General features: G+C 37.5%; 1 protein-coding gene across 5 annotated transcripts in view; it reads right to left on the bottom strand.

The window, feature by feature from the left end:
* The window catches only part of WTAP (WT1 associated protein), a 31,235-nt gene that overhangs the window by 5,994 nt on the left and 3,094 nt on the right, over nucleotides 1-22,147 (bottom strand). For 3 of the 5 annotated variants that reach the window (XM_008995328.4, XM_035297093.3, XM_008995327.4), the window contains 5 exons: nucleotides 16,619-16,656; nucleotides 13,076-13,131; nucleotides 9,597-9,655; nucleotides 7,986-8,113; nucleotides 2,601-2,779 (listed from right to left, as the gene is read on the bottom strand). In XM_008995328.4, coding sequence (XP_008993576.1) covers nucleotides 2,601-2,779; nucleotides 7,986-8,113; nucleotides 9,597-9,655; nucleotides 13,076-13,131; nucleotides 16,619-16,648 — 452 coding nt within the window. In that variant the 5' untranslated portion in view covers nucleotides 16,649-16,656. Of the gene's footprint in view, nucleotides 1-1,546; nucleotides 2,373-2,600; nucleotides 2,780-7,985; nucleotides 8,114-9,596; nucleotides 9,656-13,075; nucleotides 13,132-16,618; nucleotides 16,657-22,147 lie in introns of those variants that run through there. The other 2 variants (XM_035297095.3, XM_078370418.1) reach the window with 1 other exon arrangement.

Here is a 22,147-nt window from a genome sequence, read left to right as displayed (position 1 = left end):
TTAAGTGGACAGGTTAATTTAGGGAATCTTTCTTCCTCAAAATTAAAACATAAAAACAGTAAAGTGAAGACGCACACACCTCAAAGCAAAATCCATTCCACTACTGGAAATATTCCAGACAGGGGATTGCCTGAGCCATTATTTGTTTCAAATTAGTGATGTATTTATAGTACCTGATGTACTCTGGCTTACAGCCGATTTTACAGAAAAAAATACATTTAGAAGTGATTCGAATAAATTATGATACCTTAATATAATGGAAATACACTACGTAACCATTAAAAATGTAGTAGTCTAGATATACTAAAAAATGGAAAAATGCCGAAGAGACTAAGTGAAAAAAACAAGGTGCAAGTCATCTGTGTTTATGGTATGATCACATTTGTTTAAAACAATATACATAAAATGACTGTATATGCATAGAAATAATCTTGATGATACCCAAGAAAAGTAACAGCAGCTACTGCTCCTGGAGAACAGAATGGGATGTCAAGGTCACATCAGGAGTGACACTTTTCATCTCCAACTTTCTCTACATTATTTCAATTTTACACACAAGCATGTATCATCTTATTAATTAGGAGAAAATTTTAACAATGACAAGAAAAAAACCACAGAACTCATGACTGTTATCTAAGTGGCAAAGAACGATGCCCACTAAATTTGAGTACATGTTATACATTTTATGAATTAATTCTTGATCTACTAAAAAGATACTTAGGCCATTTCTACTATGATCTTAAATGGCATGTAATACATTCAAAAGCCTTAATGCAAGCACATAAGCTAATTTCAAACAGATCTGGTTACTTACCCTCCAACCCTCACAAATAGTGAGAATTTTAGAAGCAGATTTCTTGCTGAAAATGTCACACAAACCACTTCTTCAACCCACCCTCGGCCCCACAATCAGTTCCCTAAAGCACAAACATACAAGATACTTACAATTGATTTGAATGATAAAGAGAGAACTTAAGTCACCCTTGTTAAAACTGCACTTAAACGTTGGGACAAGCTGGAACATTTATCTTCCACTCATCTTAGACTCCATTATCACCAAGCGAAAATTTGAATTGGTGACTTATAGAATGATCTGACGGAAAAAATTCACCTCCAGGATTGGATGGAAGCATGAAGAAAATAATGCCTCATTTATCTAAATGATTAAATGAATTTGCTAGAAATGACCACTATACCTTTTTTCAATTCACAAAATGTCTTACTTAGGCCAGCCCACAGTTCCAACACATTATCTTCTGGCAGGCACCCTGTGAAGCTGTCCCACGTTACTTTCTACTGCAATACCTTGGGACAAAGCGTCATAAAAGTAACAAGTGTCAAGTCTCCTTGTCTTTTATGATATCAAATGGAATAAAGTAGGTATTTTAAAAATGAGGCGCAGCGCCTTTTCCTTCACTTTGAAGAGCACAGCAACAGTATTTCCAAAATCAATCTGCTCTCCACAGCCCCCCTCCAAATTAAACTGTTAAAGAGTACAACAAAATCATCATAATAGTCTTTGAACTTAAAAAAAAAAAAACAACTATTTCAAGGCACATTTAATTTAATATCAAGAGTGCAATACAAAAGGCCCAAATACAATGAAGGAACACATTCCCCCATTAACACCAACGACAATGCTCTTTTAAACATGTGCCTGTTGAATGGAATGGGGATTTCATAAAATTCACTAAAAAAATAATGCAGTGAGTCTCATCACAGCTAATATCCTTATACAATCTAGTTGTGAAATGAATGTTTATAATGCTTCAAACAGTTTAAACCTGAAGTTTAATACCACACCTTCATGTTTGTACAGTCCTCAGTAAGATTATCTACAGTTTTTGCAACCATTCAAAGAACAAACCATTGAATAAAACCACATTGATTTAAGGCTCAAGCAAGTACTACAGAGCCCCAAACTAAATGGTTAAATATATGCGCTACTTGTACGGACATCTATTGATTCTCTCATGACTATTATAAGTTGGTTCTCAGCAAATAAACCCTTTAAAGGCAAAATTCACCTCATTTGAGTTTTGACCCAGAAGTTCAACAACAATCATGAAGTCCACAGTCTTATTGGCAAAACTGATATACAGTGTCTCTAAGTCACTGTGCTCAAGGTTAAGAGCGATGCATATTCCATTTTTACATTTTACTGGAATTTTACATGTTCAATTCATGACTTAAAATCTCTAGGTTTTCATTCCTTCAAACTGTCTGAAGACACAGTGTGCCACAGACTTAAGACTTCTGTTTCTCCCTCTATTTTCTTCAAACAGAAACATTTCTCAAGTGTCTACATGTTCTAGAAGGGGAATTTTTCGGAGGTGGCCACTTCTTCGGAATAGTCCGACGCCATCAGGCCTCTGAAGCAAGGGGAAGGGGAAGAGAAAAAGCTGAAACACAAGGTTCATCTGGTAAGTTTTACATTAACCATTACAAGCTGGACAGTGTAAGAATGTGGCTTTTTTTTTTTTTTTTTGGCTCAAAAAGTCTGAGTCTTGGTGTGGAAACGAGTACTTGGCTGTCCCACCACAGCTTTCTCGTAGTGGGACTGTCAGGGAAGTCTTGACTGGGGAGTATGATTTGTTTACCTATCAGGCGTAAACTTCCAGGCACTCAGTTCATTTTGGGCTTGTTCCAGTTTGTCTTTAGTCTGTTCCAGTTCACCTTTCATTTTTAGGAAAAACAAGTTGATCGCTGGGTCTACCATTGTTGATCTCAGTTGGGCAACGCTCGGCTGCTGGACTTGCTTGAGGTACTGGATTTGAGTCTGTACAAAACAAAAGAAACAATTACGACCAAATCAAAGGAAAAATACATAAGAAGGTGGGGAAAATGCCCTCCTTCACTTGATTTACTAACTCCCTCATTAAGCTCCTTCCCTCTTTGATCCTGAAATTCTCTAGAAAAATCTTTAAACTTCTGGCCAGGCGCGGTGGCTCACACCTGTAATCCCAGCACTTTGGGAGGCCGAGGCGAGTGGATCACAACGTCAAGAGATTGTGACCATCCTGGTCAACAAGGTGAAACCTGTCTCTACTAAAAATACAAAAAATTAGCTGGGCATAGTGGCGCGCACCTGTAGTCCCAGCTACTCAGGAGGCTGAGGTAGGAGAATTGCTTGAACTCAGGAGGCGGAGGTTGCAGTGAGTCGAGATCGCACCATTGCACTCCAGCCTGGGTAACAAGAGCAAAACTCTATCTCAAAAAAAAAAAAAAAAGAAAAATATTTAAACTTTTAAGAAAAAGTAAAAATTAAAAACTATTTGATGGCCGGGAGCGGTGGCTCAAGCCTGTAATCCCAGCACTTTGGGAGGCTGAGACGGGTGGATCACGAGGTCAAGAGATCGAGACCATCATGGTCAACATGGTGAAACCCCGTCTCTACTAAAAATCAAAAAATTAGCTGGGCATGGTAGCGCATGCCTGTAATCCCAGCTACTCAGGAGGCTGAGGCAGGAGAATTGCCTGAACCCAGGAGGCAGAGATTGCGGTGAGCCGAGATCGCACCATTGCACTCCAGCCTGGGTGACAAGCGAAACTCCATCTCAAAAAAAAAAAAAAACTATTTGATGAACATGCTAATTATCCTGACCTGATTGCTATACATTGTATGTATTGAAACATTACTATGTAGTAGTCTTTAATATGTACAATTATTATCTGTCAATTAAAAAAATTTATTTAAGGTTATTCATGTAGGAATTGAGGCCATTTGGTAACATCTCCAAATGTTACCTTTAAAATGGCTACATACATTTTACTTTATAATCCAAACATTACCCAAAACAGACAAAACTCAATGTTATAGTTACTAAAACTACTGACAACCCACTGGAAAAAAAGGAAAGTTTAAAATATTAATTACCTAACAGTTAATGACGTCTTTTGGTTTGCTTATTTTAAATTTTACCTGTGAAATTATTCTATGTAAAGTCCCCTAAAAATACATCGAGTACAAGACTATAACTTAAAATACACATTTGCAGTTCTTAAAGAAAAAATATACAGTACTTACATCTACATGAATCGCCATTACAGATTATAAAAGTGAAATTCTATAGGGCCTTAAGCCAAAATAAAGTATAATTCATACTTTTTTTCCTTTCTGAGTAGATTTGAATTATAGAATTATGAAGCTGGAAAGTAACTAACCTAATCCAAACTGCTTGAGATTAAATAACCCAACTGTTTAGTTCGGTGCCATAGCTGGGACTAGAATTCTAGTTCTCTGGCCTTCTGATTCCCAGTCTAGAGCTTTTTCCATCATACCAGAACCCTTCTACTTACATATGAAACCTTCAATTTTGACTTCAGTTGTACTATTTACTAGCACACTAAAAATATATTCCTAAACTATGAAATAGTTATTAGTGTTAAATTCACCATTTTAGTCATACCTCAAAGTAGATCTGGCCCAAGTTCTAGCTCCATACTAAGGCTTAAACAGGATTACAGTTAAAATTTCCTAATATAAACTTAGTAAAAGGAACAAATATACTAGGTAAATTGGGACTGTATTTAATTGGCTTCACTGAGCAAACAAAAATACTATTTTTTGAATAAAAAAGTACAACTGCATAGTCAATGTGAAGCCAGCTGCTAAGATAACTTAACAAAGCAAGAATACACCATGTCTTACAGTGGACTCCATGTACTGATAAAAGTCTACAACACTGAGACGCAGTCACTATTCAGGTTTACAAAGACCCAACAGTCAACATTTTCAATCATGAAAAGAGAGGTGGACTCTGACTAGAATAAATTCCATGTTCTAGAGATGAGAACACTGGGTAAAGTGTTTTCAAAGTTAGCTTTATTCCTAAATCTATTTTGATTGGCAAAAGACTAAATGAAAAATAGAAAAACCACTGAGGTGAACAAAAATGATAGATTTTACTTACCAACAAAATACAGAGTTAAGAATATAGTAATTATCTATGTGGCTAACTTATGCCTTACACTCACAACTGACTAAACTGACTACTGATGTACTTGGCAAAGACTGCATGTAGACAAACAAATACAGCATTATTATTAAAAAATCAAACAGATAAGTTAGTATGCTGGGCAAACAAAAGATCTACAGAAACAAACAGACTCCTGAAATACCAAGGGTAAAAGCAGCAGTGCTGTTTTAAAGGATAGATACTGGCCGGGCATGATGGCTCATGAGGTCAGGAGCTCAAGACCAGCCTGGCCAAGATGGTGCAACCCCATCTCTACTAAAAATACAAAAAATTAGCTGGGCATGATGGCGGGCACCTGGAATCCTAGCTACTTGGGACACTGAGGCAGAGAACTGCTCGAACCTGGGAGGTGGAGGTTGCAGCGAGCTGAGACCGAGCCACTACACTCCAGCCTGGGAGACAGAATAAGACTTTCTCAAAATAAATGAACGAAAAGTAAATAAATAAAGGACAGGCACCTGATACAAACCTTTCCACGGTTTTTCATTCTCAAGGGGGCCCTCCTTCTCAGGGCCAAGCTTTTCAACCAATGCTTAACCTATTCCCTCCTACCTCCTCTAGTATGTAACTCCCATTCTTTCTACCCTTTAAATTTGGTTTCTCACGATTCCCACTTGACAGTTTATCTAGAGCAGGGGTGTCCAATCTTTTGGCTTTCTTGGCCAACAGCCTCTTAACTGCCAAATCTAACGAACAATTTTAAATTCCTATTATATAGACCTTTATGTATGCCTTTGTTTTAATCACTTTATTTTTTGGGGGGAGTAAGGATTGTTGGATTTCCTCAATTTTCCTAATACCACACTCTGCTCTTCTTTTAAATTTGATCTTTATAGGCTCTATCCTAGTAGCATCACTACTCAACCAGTCAAACAAGACAAACCTGAGAGCTATCTGTGATTCTTCCCTAAATGTTTTCATTCCTTCCACAACAGCATCCAAACTAATGAAGTCCTATTGATTTGTGCCTCCAAAACACCTATTCTGTCCTGCCTGCTCCCTGTTGCCAGTGGCTTCATTTATCTCATCTGGACTATTTTAATAGCCTCACAATTGGTTTTCTTGCTTAAAGTCCTGTTCCACTCACATCCATCTTTCATACTCAAGCCAGAGTGATCTACTTAAAATGTAAATCTAAATCTGATCCATCACATACATCTCTTGCTCAAAAATTCTTCAGTGGCTACCTCTCTCTCCTAGAATACCCAAGATTCTGACCTCATCTCTTCACTGTCACCTGAAACTTTATCCTCATCTGCCATATATAATCTTGCCTTTTCTTGTGATTTTGCTCCTGCTGCCCTTGCCCTGCCTGCAAAGCCTCACTTGTGTTATAATTGAAAGAACAGGAAGTTGTTCAGCTGGCCTGTGCAGGTGACAGCTGTTAAAAAAAAAAAAAAGACTGTAAAAAGTTAGGTTCCATTATAGTTGAAATAACCTTAAAATCCACGTCAAAGAGACAAGAATGATGAGGTATCACCAAAGGCCTTCACCAGGCATGATATGATCAAAACTGCCATTGTATATAGGACAGCTGGAGAATCAGAGGTGCATGAATAGCACCCATTGTATAGGCAAGTACTTAGTACCTCAACTAAGATGTCAAGAGTAGGAATCCGTAAGAGAAAGGAATTCAAGACATTCTGGTCCTATGGAGACAGTAACATCAACATCATCTATTCAACTGTATTTCCCAAGTGTTAGCAGTCTAAAGGTAAGATTCATTTTTTTGTGAAAAGGGAAATTTGTTAAAACATTCATTAGTAAGTATGGAGAAAAAAGTATCAGAGGTAGTGAGAATTACAATAAACTGACAGAAACAAAAGGACAAAATGTGGTAATAAGGTACAGAAAATGGTAATGGGCTAGGTGCGATGGCTCACAACTATAATCCCAACAGTGTGAAGAGGCCAAGGAGGGAGGACTGACTGAGGCCAGGAGTTCAAGACCAGCCTGGGCAATATAGGGAAAACCACGTCTCTACAAAAAATTAGAAAATCAGCTGGGCTTGGTGGCACATGCCTGTAGTCCCAGTTACTCAAGAAGCTGAAGTGAGCTGTGATTACACCACTGCACTCCGGCCTGGATGAGAGAGAGAGACACTGTCTCAAGAAAAGAAAGGAAAAAGAAAGAAAATGATAAAAGCCAGCATTTAGCAAAGCAAAATATGAAAAAGTCAATTAGAAAAAAGGGAGAGATGAGTAAATGAGTACTTCTGTGGAAATTTAAACAATCTCTGTTTAAGGAACATTCTATAGGTAAAAGGAACAGGACTGTGCCCATAGATTTTTGGTATGTCTCCAGTGACCAGAATACTACCTTAGAAGATTATAACAACATATTAGAAGACTTCTATATGTATCAAATGAATGGAATATGCAAAGAATTGAAGAAACATTGAGATTTTAAAATCAGAAACAAGGATATAGCTGCATCTAATTATTTTGTATAATTACATCGTAAGATCGAACTTAATCAGAACTGGATGATCAGATTACTAGATTTCAGATCTATGCAGAAATAGTAAATACTACAGAATACACATCAAAGTTCTAACATTTAAAAAGGAGACACTGAAGAAGTTGCTGACACTAGGAAAAACAGTTCAGAGGGGACAAGAGAGCGGAGGTAAAGTAATCAGATGGTTTTCCTAGCCAGTGAAACGTAAAGCAGTAAGGAGCAAATGCTCTTTTATTGATTATACCCTCAGACACCAAGGATCTGAAAAATGTCTGGAAGTGATAAACCAGCATTCATAAAGCATGAAAATTTAAACAAACAAAAACAACTTAAAACTTTTGCCTTATTGGCCACAAAAAAATTTTTAGTCTAAATGAAGAGACATTATCAAAATTTTCATCTAGTAAGCTTAAAGCTCCAAGTGTATATACCTATAAAAAAACACGGTCTCATATTCCATTAAGTATTTAAAATCAACATGTAATAAATAATGCGAACTAAAAACCAATTCCTCAACTAAAGACTTATACAACTTGACATACTTACAGTACACTCTTGCATCTCTTGTTCCTTGGTTGCTAGTCGCATTACAAGGATGTTTTCCCTGCGTGCAGACTCCTGCTGTTGTTGCTTTAGTTTTTCTTCAGACTCTCTTAGGCCAGTTACATCATTAGCTGATGATTTAAAAATATACATAAATATGATTTTAAGATCAAGTTCTAAATACCTCTGTCAAGAACAATAAAAACTAGAGTCAAAAATTTCCTCTTTACTTTCAATCCTAACTCCCTTTATAAAAGGGAAATTTTTCCTGGTCATGAGAGCTTCTTTCAAAGGTAATGGTGTCACAGCGTTCCAGGACTACTAACTGAATTATGTTTTCATAGTTTGATCTGTTTGCAACAGAAGACATAAAACATCTGTTTGTGTTATACAGTATTCATAAAAATCCTGATTAGTATGTTTTAACCTATTTAATATAAAAATGCCAGCTGAGCACAGTGGCTCACACCTGTAGTCAGGAGTTTGAGACCAGCCTAACCAATATGGTGAAATACCATCTCTACAGATTAGCCAGGCATGGTGGCACATGCCTGTAATCCCAGCTACTACTCGGGAGGTTGAGGCAGACAAATCACTTGAACCTGGGAGGCAGAGGTTGCAGTGAGCCTAGATTGCACCACTGCACTCCAGCCTGGGCAACAGCGTGAGACTCTGTCTCAAAAAAATAAATAAATAAAAATAAAAATGGTAATAACTGCTGGACAATTAGTATTTTAAACTTAAGGCAGGATCTTATTGTGTTATCCAGCAGGAGTGCAGTGGCACAATCACAGTTCACTACAGCCTTGACCTCCCGGGCTCAAGTAATCCTCCTGACCCATTTTTAAATTTAGTTTTATTTATTTATTTATTTTGTAGAGACAAGGTCTTCCTATGTTGCCCATGTTCTCAACTCCTGGGTTCAAGTGATCCTCCCACCTTGGCCTCCCAAAGTGCTGGGATTATAGGTGTGAGCCACTGTGCCCAGCCTTAAACTTTCATAATGTTCGTGACTTCTATGATTATAACATAGTCATGTAAAATCAGAATTTCAGGGTATAAACTCTCTGATGTTAGACAACAATATATATTGGTTTTCATACTCAACAAATAGTATGTGATTCAAACAGTAAATGTGAGACTAAAATGCTTTAAAATGATAAATTCTGATATTTTCAGATTTGAAAAAATATGTAAATAGATATTACACAAAATTAAGTTATATACACTAATTTAAGCTGTCATAAATCTCTTACTGGTTGCTTCTATTTATTTCCCTTCTAGACTAATAACTCATGCTTCAAGTCATAGTCCTATGCAGAAGGGGTTGGGGACAATTAAGAAAAGTTTCAAGTAGTTCTGAGTTGCCGTATCTATCCTCAGAACCTTGCATATAATTTTGCTAAGTCATGCCATTATATGAGTATTACATGTCTGACTTTTCTATTCATCTTTATATTTTCTTGTACCAAACACAGTGCCTATGTATAGTTCTTATAATAAAACACTTGAGAAAAATTACAGTTGCTTTAATAAAGCCAGTTATCCTTTTGATTCGAACAACAATCAAAAGAAGATTATTCAGTCTTTTAGGAAGCTAAAACTCAAACTTACAGTTAAGATCTGTGTACTTGCCCTCCAAAGCTTGTACATATGCTTCATATTGTTTCCATCTAGTGAAAAAAACAAAACAAAACCGTACATTAGTTACAGTGAGATAGCTTTTACTTAAAACAAACAAAAAAACTAGAAGATCACATGTATAAATTTGCAGATTTAAGTAATACTGAGCATTCTGCTGGATGATTTTTAATTTTAAATCCAGTTTTTTTAGAGTCTTGCTCTGTCCCTCTGGCTGGAGTACAGTGTTGCAAACAGGATCTGGGCTCAAACGATCCCCCAGCTCAGCTTCCTGTATGGCTGGGACAAAAGGCGCATGGCTAATTTTTTTTAAAGATGGGGTCTCACTGCATTGCCCAGGCTGATCTTGAACTCCTGGGCTCAAATGATCCTCCCACCTTGGCCTCCCAAACGGCTGAAATTATAAGCCTGAGTCACCACACCCGGCCTAAATCTAGTTTAACTGATAATAAAGTAGTCCCTCATTATTCCTTCCCTTTTATGAGACAAAGGTTAAAGGAGATATAAAGAGAAGGTGCTTTCTGCTAAGAACATGCCAAGCATGCTCTAAGATTAAACCCCAGATTCACTTTGGTATCACTGATGTTCAGGATAATCCTGGATTACAGAAGCCGAAAAAAAAAATCCTGCTGATACTTTCCTATGTTGTCCACTAAGAACAAAAGGCATATTAGAAATGTGCCTAATTATGCAGAACTGAAGGTTCTTTATCTTGGCTCTTTTGTGAAAATAACCTGTGACTCTTCTCAAGGTAGTATAAATTTCTGCCTCTAAACAAAGGGGGAAATATAACATTTTTCAAGACTGTAATTTAACTGTCACATCTAACTGGCAGAAACTACCTGCATAAATGCCATATGTTATCAGAGTACAAGGGAACTGTTTTTCTTCATTATACATCTCTACCCTGAATATACACTACTAGCTCCTCTTAGCAATAAAGATTTTCCACAGTCTTATTAGACAGCTCCTAATGGAAAGTACCCTGCCCTGAATGTCTGCTATCCTGGATATTTTAAGAGCCACGTTTTCAAACTGCTCTTCAGGTAGATAATTAAAATTTGCTTTTAAAAAACCATTTAATAAGGCCGGGCGCAGTGGCTCAAGCCTGTAATCCCAGCACTTTGGGAGGCCGAGGCTGGTGAATCATGAGGTCAAGAGATTGAGACCATCCTGGTCAACATGGTGAAACCCCGTCTCTACTAAAAATACAAAAAATTAGCTGGGCATGGTGGCACGTGCCTGTAATCCCAGCTACTCAGGAGGCTGAGGCAGGAGAATTGCCTGAACCCAGGAGGCGGAGGTTGCGGTGAGCTGAGATCGCACCATTGCACTCCAGCCTGGGTAACAAGAGCGAAAAACTCCGTCTCAAAAACAAAACAAAACAAAGAAACAACAACAAAAAACCATTTAATAATCTTAAAAACAGGCTTGCCGTAAGTTATTAACATTACAGCATAATGAACAAAAAGTACTTCCTAATACCAAACTAATCCATTTTCTATATAAACACTACTGTTCAGCCACGGCCATGCTTATTTTTATGGCACTTACAACCTAGGACACATACAATTCACCAAATATTTGGGGATGTATTGAGAAAGGTCTTCTGTGGAGGCTATAAAAGAACGATTTATTTTAGAAGAACAGAAAAATACAAAAACTGAAGCAAGAACATGTATATCACAAGGATAGAAACATAGACTAGTTAAATAAGTAGCAGCTGGTCTGAAATCATCAAGGGAATTAAACAGAAAAGAACTCACCTAAAAGTCTTACTGAGAATTCCCTAAGGAAAGATGTTAAACTGACTGCAAGGATATACACTGCATGATTTAGAAACCTTAAAGGTATCTTAAAATAAAACATTTCTATGATTCTTTATTAGGATTACTGATTTTTCCCCTCCTACAGTTAAATCAAAAAAATGACTGCACAGACTAACTAGAGCAATTATGTAAGAAGGCATAAAAAGAAGTGTAGAATACTACATGTAGGGGAAAGAAAATATCAGGGCTGGGTATGGTGGCTCATGCCTGAATCCCGGAACTTTGGAAGGCCAAGCATTTAAGACCAGCCTGAGCAACATAGCAAGATCTCACCTCTATTATAATTCATATGTACATCAAAAAAAACAAACGAGCATCGAGGAGTAGTCATATATCACAAGCGAGAATCTACTTCAGCAGAAGATAGGAGTGTTTTAGAATACCAAGGATTTAAACTTTATGTGCAGGAAGATAAAGGTATACAATGGAAACTGTCCCATGTATGAAATTATGGCAAAAAAAGGTAAGAGTGTGTTTATAATACAGTAGCTTTGAAAAGGTGAAAGCAGGAAACTGTCACTCTCTAGGAAACAACAAACTCTTTGTTACCCTATCTAACAAAACATCTTTTCTCTCCCCTGCTTTCAGCTTATTAAATAAAAAAACTCATTTTATTTTCATCTAAAAGTCATCCAGAAACTTACTAACTATAGCAATAATATACCAAAAGAATATATGTAAATTATAAAACACTGAACATCCTACTTCCTGATTTCTTACACACTCTAAAAAGATTATATGCTGTACCTGACAATCTGCTTTTGTAAGACATTTATAATATAATAACGGAAATTCAGAACTGGAAGTTACCTTTAAAAGTAACTCAACCCTGCTGGGCGCGGTGGCTCAAGCCTGTAATCCCAGCACTTTGGGAGGTCGAGGTGGGTGGATCACGAGGTCAAGAGATCGAGACAATCCTGGTCAAAATGGTGAAACCCCGTCTCTACTAAAAATATATGGTGAAACCCCATCTCTACTAAAAATACATGGTGAAACCCCGTCTCTACTAAATATACAAAAAATTAGCTGGGCATGGTGGCGCTTGCCTGTAATCCCAGCTACTGAGGAGGCTGAGGCAGGAGAATTGCCTGAACCCAGGAGGCGGAGGTTGCAGTGAGCTGGGATCACGTCATTACACTCCAGCCTGGGTAACAAGAGCGAAGCTTCGTCTCAAAAAATAAATAAATAAAAATAAAAGTAACTCAACCCCTTCAACTTACAGATGAGAAAATAAAGTGTATGAAGTTAAATGAGTTAGTCAAGGTCACACTAATAAGAAAAAGTAAACTCATTTCATTAGTAAATTATGTATTTCTTCCAAAAACATAAGTGCATCTTTTAGGACTTTCTTTTTCAAATGTTAAACACAAAAGGAAAAACTACAAAAAACAAGCCATGGATTTGTCAAACTTATAGCTTCTTAGCAGTTCTTTAAAGTGCTACCTTTTCCTCAGTGTTAACATAATGAAGAAAGAGGTCACAGGAAATACGTTCAAAAAGTACTTAAATTATTTGAGGACGTAACAACATTAAAAACAATATTTGGCATAAAGACAAATATTACAGTATGGAGTCACAATACAAGGTTCTATAGAAAGATTTTTGATAAAAAGAACATTTTACCTTAGAATTAACTCATCTCTTGCCATAACTTTGAAGTCTGTTTCACTCAGTCGAACCTAAAAAGAGAATTATGAAATGAATTGAGTACTCTTCCTGAAGACACAAAGCTCTATACTGAGACCTATGAAACATCTCGAGTGAGAGATTGAAATGGCTCAGTACATATTATTTAAAGAAAAAAAAAAAAAAAGATTTTATTGCAAGCTTTTTGGTTTTTTTTTTTTTTTGAGACAGAGCCTTGGTCTGTTGCCTAGGATGGAGCGCAGCGGCAACATCTCGGCTCACTACAACCTCCACCTCCAGGTTGAGGTCCTTCTGCCTCAACCTCCCAAGTAGCTGGGACTACAGGCATATACCACCACACCCAGCTAATTTTTGTATTTTTAGTAGAGACAGGGTTTTACCATAGTGGCCAGGCTGAACTCCTGACCTCATGATCTACCTGCCTCGGCCTCCCAAAGTGCTGGGATTACAGTTTTGTCTTTATTTTTTAAAAGGTAAATTATTTGGTATCTTGACAATAGGCATCATCATTAGAAAAATGCACATTAAAACCCCAGGTATTGGCCAGGTGTGGTAGCTCACGCTCATAATCCCAGCACTTTGGGAGGCTGTGGCAGGCAGATCATGAGGTCAGGAGATCGAGACAATCCTGGCTAACACAGTGAAACCCCGTCTCTCTTAAAAAAAAAAAAAAAAAAGGGAGGAGGGGGAGGAGGAGGAAAACCCCCAGGTATCCCAGGTATCCCAGGTATCGCCACACACTGATTAGAATGACTAAAACAAAATTAGTGGCAACACAAACGCTGCTAAGGATTCAGAGAAATTGAAGTTTCCTACACTGCAGGTGAGAATGTAAAATGGTATCTGAGTATCTGAAAAAGTTTGGCAGTTCCTTTTATTAACACAACTAAAAGTGTATGTGTCACAGAACCCAGCAGTTGCACTCTTAAACATGTATCTCAAAGAAATGAAAACTAATATCCAAGCAGTTTTACATGTAAGAGTCAAAAAACTGAAAACTACGCAAATGTCTTTTAATAGGTAAATGATGAAACTATGATACAGCCACATCATGGAACACTTTAAGCAATTAAAAAAAAAAAACAGTACTACTGATACATGAAACAACTTGTATAAGTCCTAAGGAAACTATGCTAAGTGGAAGGGAAAAAAAAGTCTCAAAAAGATACATACTACATGATTTCATTTATATAACATGCTGAAATAACAATTATAGAAATGGAAAATAAATTAGCAGTTGCCAGGCATCAGGCAGGGAGAAAAAGGGGATAGACGTGGCAATAAAATAACTCAATGAGGCTTTGTGGTGATGGCTCAGATGTGTATTTTGATAAATGATGGTTATACAAAGCTAGACATGATAAAATTGAATATAGCTCCTCCCCACTCCCACCAAAAACAGTACAAGTATGACATGAAATGTGAATAAGCTCTGTGGACTGTGCCAATGTCAATTCCCTGATTTTCATAGTTTTTAGAGATGTTTGCTAGTCACTCAAGATGTTAACAATGAAGGAGGCTCAGTGAAAGTTGCACAGAACCTCTCTGTACATTTATTTGCAACTGCCCTTGAATCTGTAATTATTTCAAAATAAAAAGTTAAAAGGGCATAAGCTGAAATGCTTCATAAATTGAGAAATAGTATTTTCACTACACCAAACAAGTAGTGAGATACCTCTCCTACTTCAGCATAAAATTAAGGCTTTGGCTGGGCACTGTGGCTCATGCCTCCAGCACTTTGGGCGACTGAAGTGGGAGGATCTCTTGAGCTCAGTTCAAGATCAGCCTGGGTAACGTGGCAAAACCCCATCTCTACCAAAAAATACAAAAATTAGCCAGTCATAGTGGCACATCTGTAGTCTGACCTATTTGAGGGGTGGAAGAATTGCATAAGCTAGGGAATATGAGGCTGCAAATGAGCCAAGATTATACCACTGTACTCCAGCCTGGGCAACAGAGTAAGACCCTGCCTCAGAAAATAAAAAATAAAAATAAAGGCTTTATTAGTATTTCCTTATAAGACACTTAATTTTTTTTTTTTTTTTTTACTGTTTCAAATTATAATACTAACCAGTAAATAGTATTACTATAAAACAGAATGGGGGAACTATTATACTGCAATATATTAAAAGGCTGCCATAGGCCAGGTACCATGGCTCATGCCTATAATCCCAGCACTTTGGAAGGCAGAGGCAGTTGGCTATCTCTTGAGCCCAGGATATTCTAAAAATATACTGGATATAATATACAGAATATAGTAATTCCAGACCAGTCTTGGCAACATGGCAAAACCCCATCTCTACAAAAAAAACAAAAATTAGCTGGGCATGGTGGCATGTACTTGTAGCCCCTAGATACTCAGGAGGCTGAAGTGGGATGAATACTTGATCCCAGGAAGTGGAGGCTACAGTGAGCCGATATTCAGCACTGCACTCCAGCCTGGGTGACAGAGCAAGACCCTATCCAAGAGAGGAAAAAAAAAAATGGTACCAGAGGGAGCACACAGTAATTCTCAGATTATAAAAGCACAGTATAATCCTTTATTCATTTTATGAATAATCTGACTCCAAAGCAGGATATTCTGTAATATCTAAATTATTCACATAAATATTCATAAGTTTAGTAAGTATAAGCCCTGCTTTCCCAACTAAACTACAAATTCCTCCTAGAAACTGTTACCTCTTTTATAATACCCAGTGTGTGTGTGTGTGTGTGTGTGTGTGTGTGTACAAGTAACTAAACTCTAGGTAGGAATGTACAACAGGGGAGCACTGAGACTAAACAACAAAGCTTCAGAGAAAAAGGCAGAATCTGAAAAGCAGCTATAATCATTGTTTTATTTTTGAAAAATAAAGTAGTTTTAAATTACAAGCAAAGTGATTTAAACTAGGACAAGAAGAATGAATAATATAGGAATGGCCTGGTATGTTCTCAGCACTTTAGGAGGCCAAGGCAGGTGGATCATGAGGTCAGGAGCTAGAGACCAGCCTGACCAACGTGGAGAATCCCTGTCTCTACTAAAAATACAAAAATTAGCCGGGCATGGTGGCACATGCCTGTAATCCCAGCTACTTGGGAGACTGAGGCAGGAGAATCACTTGAACTCGGGAGGGAGAGGTTGTGATGAGCTGAGATTGTGCCATTGCACTCTAGCCAGGGCCACCAGAGTGAAACTCGGTCTCAAAAAAAAAAAAAAGGAGAAAACAATATAGAAACTCATGATCTCCATTTTTGACGTTATTTGTAGATATGTAGCTGGAATATTCACATAATGAAGGTTAAGAGTAGACCAGAGAAATATTATTATAACTAAAGTTTTCCAAGATCTGAAAATATTTTTAAAATATACTGAATATAATATACAGTATCTAGCATATTATACAACTCTAATGCTATTATTGTTATAAAGGCAAAAACATGAAAAATAAGCAAACAACTCTATTATTTTTTTGTTTAAAGTGCTTAAAACTGCTAAAAAAAACAACAACAAAAAAAAACACCCAAAACCAAAAACCATACCTTTTTGGGAAGAGGTTCTTCGTTGGTCATCTTGAATCCTAAAAAAAGAATTGGGGAAAACAAGTTCAATTGATTTTCTTCCAGTCTTCCAGTGAAGGCAGGAATAAAAAATACTAACTCTTTCAAATCAATTTATTAGAGAACTAAATTATTGTAAAATAATTAGGATTTTTAAATTTAAACAATTTTAGAATAGTTTTAGATTAACAAAAAAGTGGCAAAGATATTACAGCGTTCCTATATACTCTACACTCAGATCCTCCTTTGTTAACATCTTCCCATTATTATAGTTATTAGGTAACTTTTACAAATTCCCTTGTAAAAAGCAGCCATTCGAATCATTTGATGTTGCTATAAAGGGTCAAGAGAAATATAATTTTTCATCACACTCTTACAACTCCCCTATGAAAATCTTGTTGCAGAAGTGATACTAACCTCAAGCAGTATCTAGGCACGTTGCTAAAGGGCTATCAAAGGGTAATACCAGTCTCTAAGTCTTTCCTTTTATAGCATTACATTGTTAAAGTAAGTTAGCACCTACCACATTTATAATTTATTACTGTTCAATAGCTTTTTAGATGTTATATATTTTAAAATGTATGTTATACCGGCTGGGGGTGATGGCTCACGCCTATAATTCTAGCACTTTGTGAGGCCAAGGCAGTGGATCACTTGAGGTCAGGAGTTCAAGACCAGCCTGGCCAACATGTTGAAACCTGGTCTCTACTAGATATAAAAAATTAGCTGGGCGTAGTGGCAAGCGCCTGTAATCCCAGCTGCTAGGGAGACTGAGGCAGGAGAATCACCTGAACCCAGGAGGTGGAGGTTGCAGTGAGCTGGGATTGCTGCGCACCAGCATGGGCAACAGAGTGAGATTCATCTCAAAACCAAAAACAAACAAACCCACATATATATGTTACACCTTAATAAAAATATTCCTACAGTATTTAATTTTATGGCAAATATTTTGTATCTCAAAATTAGCTTGTTTATACAAAATTCACTTAACTGTTTCAAAAGACAGGTTAATGAATTCAAGTAGAGAACACTTTATTATGCTGTCTTTTAGAATGAATGCTAATAGCAGCTATTATCCATTAAACTACAAATCCACACATACACAAAAAAAGAAAAAGAAAAAATATGTAATAAACATACTTTAAACACCACATGAAAATACAAGGTTGAAAAAAAAACCCTATACGACACGAAGAGCTAACCTGACAAACATAAAATCTTTATATAAAAATTCTTGCCGGGCGCGGTGGCTCAAGCCTGTAATCCCAGCACTTTGGGAGGCCGAGGTGGGTGGATCATGAATGAGGTCAAGAGATCAAGACCATCCTGGTTCAAAATGGTGAAACTCCGTCTCTACTAAAAATGCAAAAAATTAGCCAGGCACGGTGGCACATGCCTGTAATCACAGCTACTCAGGAGGCTGAGGCAGGAGAATTGCCTGAACCCAGGAGGCGGAGCTTGCGGTGAGCCAAGATCGCACCATTGCACTCCAGCCTGGGTTACAACAGCGAAACTCCGTCTCAAAAAAAGAAAAAAAATTCTATGAGGATTAAAAAATTGAATCAAGGTTTTAAGTACCAGTGCTCTTTTGAAAAAGCATGTAAATTGTATTCGGCATATTAATAATTTACACAAACTGAGAAATTAATTCTTACACTGATTTAGTTATTCTTATTCTTTCTTTTTTAAGAGATGGGGACCCACCATAGTACCCAGGCTCGTCTTGAACTCTTGGGCTCAACAGATCCTCTCACCTTAGCCTCTGAAGTAGCTAGGACTATACATATAAGGATCATGCCCAGCCCTAGGTATTATTTCTAATAGCATACTCATAAATGTTCCCTTAAAGTATTTATGGTTTATTTTACTTACCCATACTTATTATAAATTCTAAACTACTAGAAATTTGACCAAAAAACTGGTATGTTCAACTGAGTTTTTAAAAGCTACTTGAGGTGTGGTGGCTCACACTTGTAATCCCAGCACGTTTGGGAGGCTGAGACAGGAGAATTGCTTAAGCCTAGCAGTTTGAAACCAGCCTGGGAAATGTGTTTAAGACCTTGTCTCTAATGAAAACACACACACACACACACACACCAAAACTACTTGATTTGTCCCACTTGATTTTGAGATTCCTCAAAAGATAATCTTCCAACAGCATTTTTTACTATGACCAATCAACTCTGCTTTATAAATAAGATATTTTAATCATACTATTAAACCCTGGTTTTCAGATTAAGTGCCTTCAAATTGTGTTGAAGGCAGAATTTAGGGGAATAATCTAAATTGATCTTAGATTATTGGCTTCTTTCCCTTTTTAATCCTTTTTTTTAAAAAAGACAGTCTCCCTTTGTCACCCAGACCAGAGCGCAATAGTGCGATCATGGCTCACTGCAATCTTGACCTCCTGCTCAGCCTCCTGAGTACCTGGGACTACAGGCATGTGCCACCACACCTGGCTAATTCTGTACTTTTTAAATTTTTTTTTTTGGTAGAGACAAGGTTTCACCATGCTGCCCAAGTGGGTCTTAAACTCCTGGGCTCAAGCAATCCAACTGCCTTGGCCTCTCAAAAGTGCTGGGATTACAGGTGTGAGCCATCACACTCTGCCTTCCCCTCTTGAATCTTTCTCATGGGATACAGCAAACAGATAAAAACCTGAGTATATCACTTGTTTCTGAGTTAAGTGTATACAGTTTGTTTCACTGAGCAAGTCACTCTGTCCTATGAAGACATAAACCATATTTATATGATATAAAATGTATGTATTTTTTTCTTTAAATTGGTCCCTGCTTACTTTATGACCCTTGTTGCCTAGTTTGTAATCTCTGCTGCCATTATAGAAGGGTTCTTTGGGACTACCTTAATCTGGTAGCAGTAATTTTAATCATCTGAGAAATCATCATATTTATCTCCACAGGTCTGTTTCTATTTTAGCATGACACATGCATCCACTCCATTAAACTGCAAAGTCTTAGAGCGAAGATATCAAACCTGGCATTTCCATGTAATTCATTCATATTCTCTCTCTCTCTCTCTCGTCCGGCTAATTTCATATTTTTGGTAGAGATGGGGTTTCGCCATACTGGTTAGGCTGGTCTTGAACTCCTGACCTCGTGATCCACCCTCCTTCCACCATGCCCGGCCTTTTTTATTTTTTGAGATGGAGTCTTGCTATCACCAGGCTGGAGTGCAACAGCATGATCTCAGCTCACTGCAACCTCCACCTCCCAGGTTAAAGCAATTCTCCTGCCTCAGACTCCTAAATAGCTGGGACTATAGGCATGAGCCACCATGCCCAACTAATTTTTGTATTTTCAGTAGAAGCAGGGTTTCACCATGTTGGCCAGGATAGTCTCGATCTCTTGACTTTGCGATCCACCTGCCTCAACCCCCAAAGTGCTGGGATTACAGATGTGAGCCACTATGCCTGGCCTACTTTTTGCATTTTTAGTAGAAATGGGGCCATGTTGGCCAGGCTGGTCTGGAACTGCTGACCTTGGGTGATCCACACACCTCAGCCCCCCAAAGTGCTGGGGATTACAGGCATTAGCCACCAGAGCCAGCCAATAATATTTTTAATTGTACATATTTAACCAGCATAGAAGTGCCTATATCTATGCATATGTAAACATAAAATTTTGAGAACAAACCAGGAACTTCACATAACAAGTACTGTGGTAGAGATCTGTGAATGACAGTTTGAAACAGCTAAATTTATCACTAAGGCTAGCTGATATACCTGTTATCTAGTTATTGGGCATCCTACCTACTCAGTATGTATAATTTTAGTTGTAATACTAAAGTATCATGGATGCTATTCAATATAAATTCCAGTTTATAAATTATTACAGTTGGCCCTTGAAGAACCCAGGTTTTAGCTGCATGGGTCCACTTATACATGGATTGTTTTCAATCAAACTCAGATAAAAATAAAGTACTGGGATCAAAAATACAGCATTCATGGGATACAGAACCTGAGTCTGCAAAGGGCAGACTTTTCATACAAGAGGGTTCACATTCCCATGCCAGGATTTTGGCAAGGATCGTTTGCATATGTTTCTACAATGGGATACTTCCCCTAGGTTTACTTGTTTATTCTCTTCTTAAAGACAGGTATCCATATTTTTATTCCATTAAAATAAAATTAACTGCAAGCTTAGTAAGCAACAAATGAGATCATAATCTGCTTTTAAAGAGCATTAAAAGGTCTGGGAAACACATGAAGAAAGTTCTGATAACCTTGGTATTCTAAAACAGGGTATCAACTTTGCAAATATAAAAGTAGCAGAATCTCTGCACCCCATCTCAAGAATTACCACAACCCGGGCTCTATCTCAAAAAGAATTACCAGAAACAGGGTCCAAATACTGTGCTATTTCTGAAGATAGACATTAATCTTCAGCAGTGGTAACTGGCAGAAAATGGGCATTTAATTATTAGTTTCCCTTTTCCTATAAAAAACATGAAAAGATAATTCACAGGTTGAGGATAATAATCATACTGCCCTCATGACTGTTTCTAACTTTTACTGCAGAATTCTTGGCATCTCCAATATTTAGAATTCTAAACAGAAGTTACTTGAATTTTTTTGAGACAGGGTCTCACTGTGTCGCCCAGGCTGGAGTGCAGTGACTTGATCATGGCTCACTGCAGCCTCCATCTATTGGGCTCAAGTGATCCTCCTGCCTCTCAGCCTCTTGTGCAGCTGGGATCAGAGGCGTGCCCAGCTACATTTTTTTTTTCCTTCTTAGTAGAGATGAGGTCTTGCTATGTTGCCCAGGCTGGTCTTGGGCTCCTGGGCTCGAGTGATCCTCCTGCCTGCGCATCCAAAAGGCTGAGATTACAGCTGTGAGTCACCAGGCCCAGCCTGCAGTTATTGAAATTTCTAAACCTGGCTTATGTCCTTTTATTTTTTAACAAGTTTGATGTTGAGCAGATTTTAAATAAATGGTGCTTTTTACTAACATTTTGTTTAAAAATAAAATTCTTTATTTGTAAGTCAGGGGTAAATACAGGTTTTAGATAAATGTCTACACTTCCTAAGTCAACTTTTAGAGTCACTTTTAAGATCACTCTAGTTGTTTGGGGTATCCAACTTGGGAAATTCAGAGCCTCAACATTTACAAAGAGAGTCCTTCTTCAACTTTAATCTGATGAAAAATCAATCTTTCCTTAAAAGTCCATGATATGCCACAAAGTCAAATTGACTTTGAATCATCTGGGAAAAGGCAAATTAGAACAGGTTCAAAATTTACAACTATCTGCAACATTCAACTATTTGGTCAAAATAGAAGCTAATTCGTAATTCTGACATTCACACTGCACAAATGTACTGAGAACTTTGGTATTCCCCAGGTCAACTTTTTTTTAGTGCAAATGACAAGAACAACAACCATTTAAAGTCATTTCTAGATTCATAAAGACAATGAATATTCCAGGTTCTCCGAACAATCTATTCTCGTATCACAAAAAACAGAATGATCATATCATCATTTGGAGTCAATTAAA

The sequence above is a fragment of the Callithrix jacchus genome, chromosome 4, assembly GCF_049354715.1.
Source record: "Callithrix jacchus isolate 240 chromosome 4, calJac240_pri, whole genome shotgun sequence".
NCBI classification, from domain to species: Eukaryota; Metazoa; Chordata; class Mammalia; order Primates; family Cebidae; genus Callithrix; species Callithrix jacchus.
Note: the sequence above shows the minus strand (reverse complement) of the source record. Positions and strands in the feature narration are given on the sequence as shown.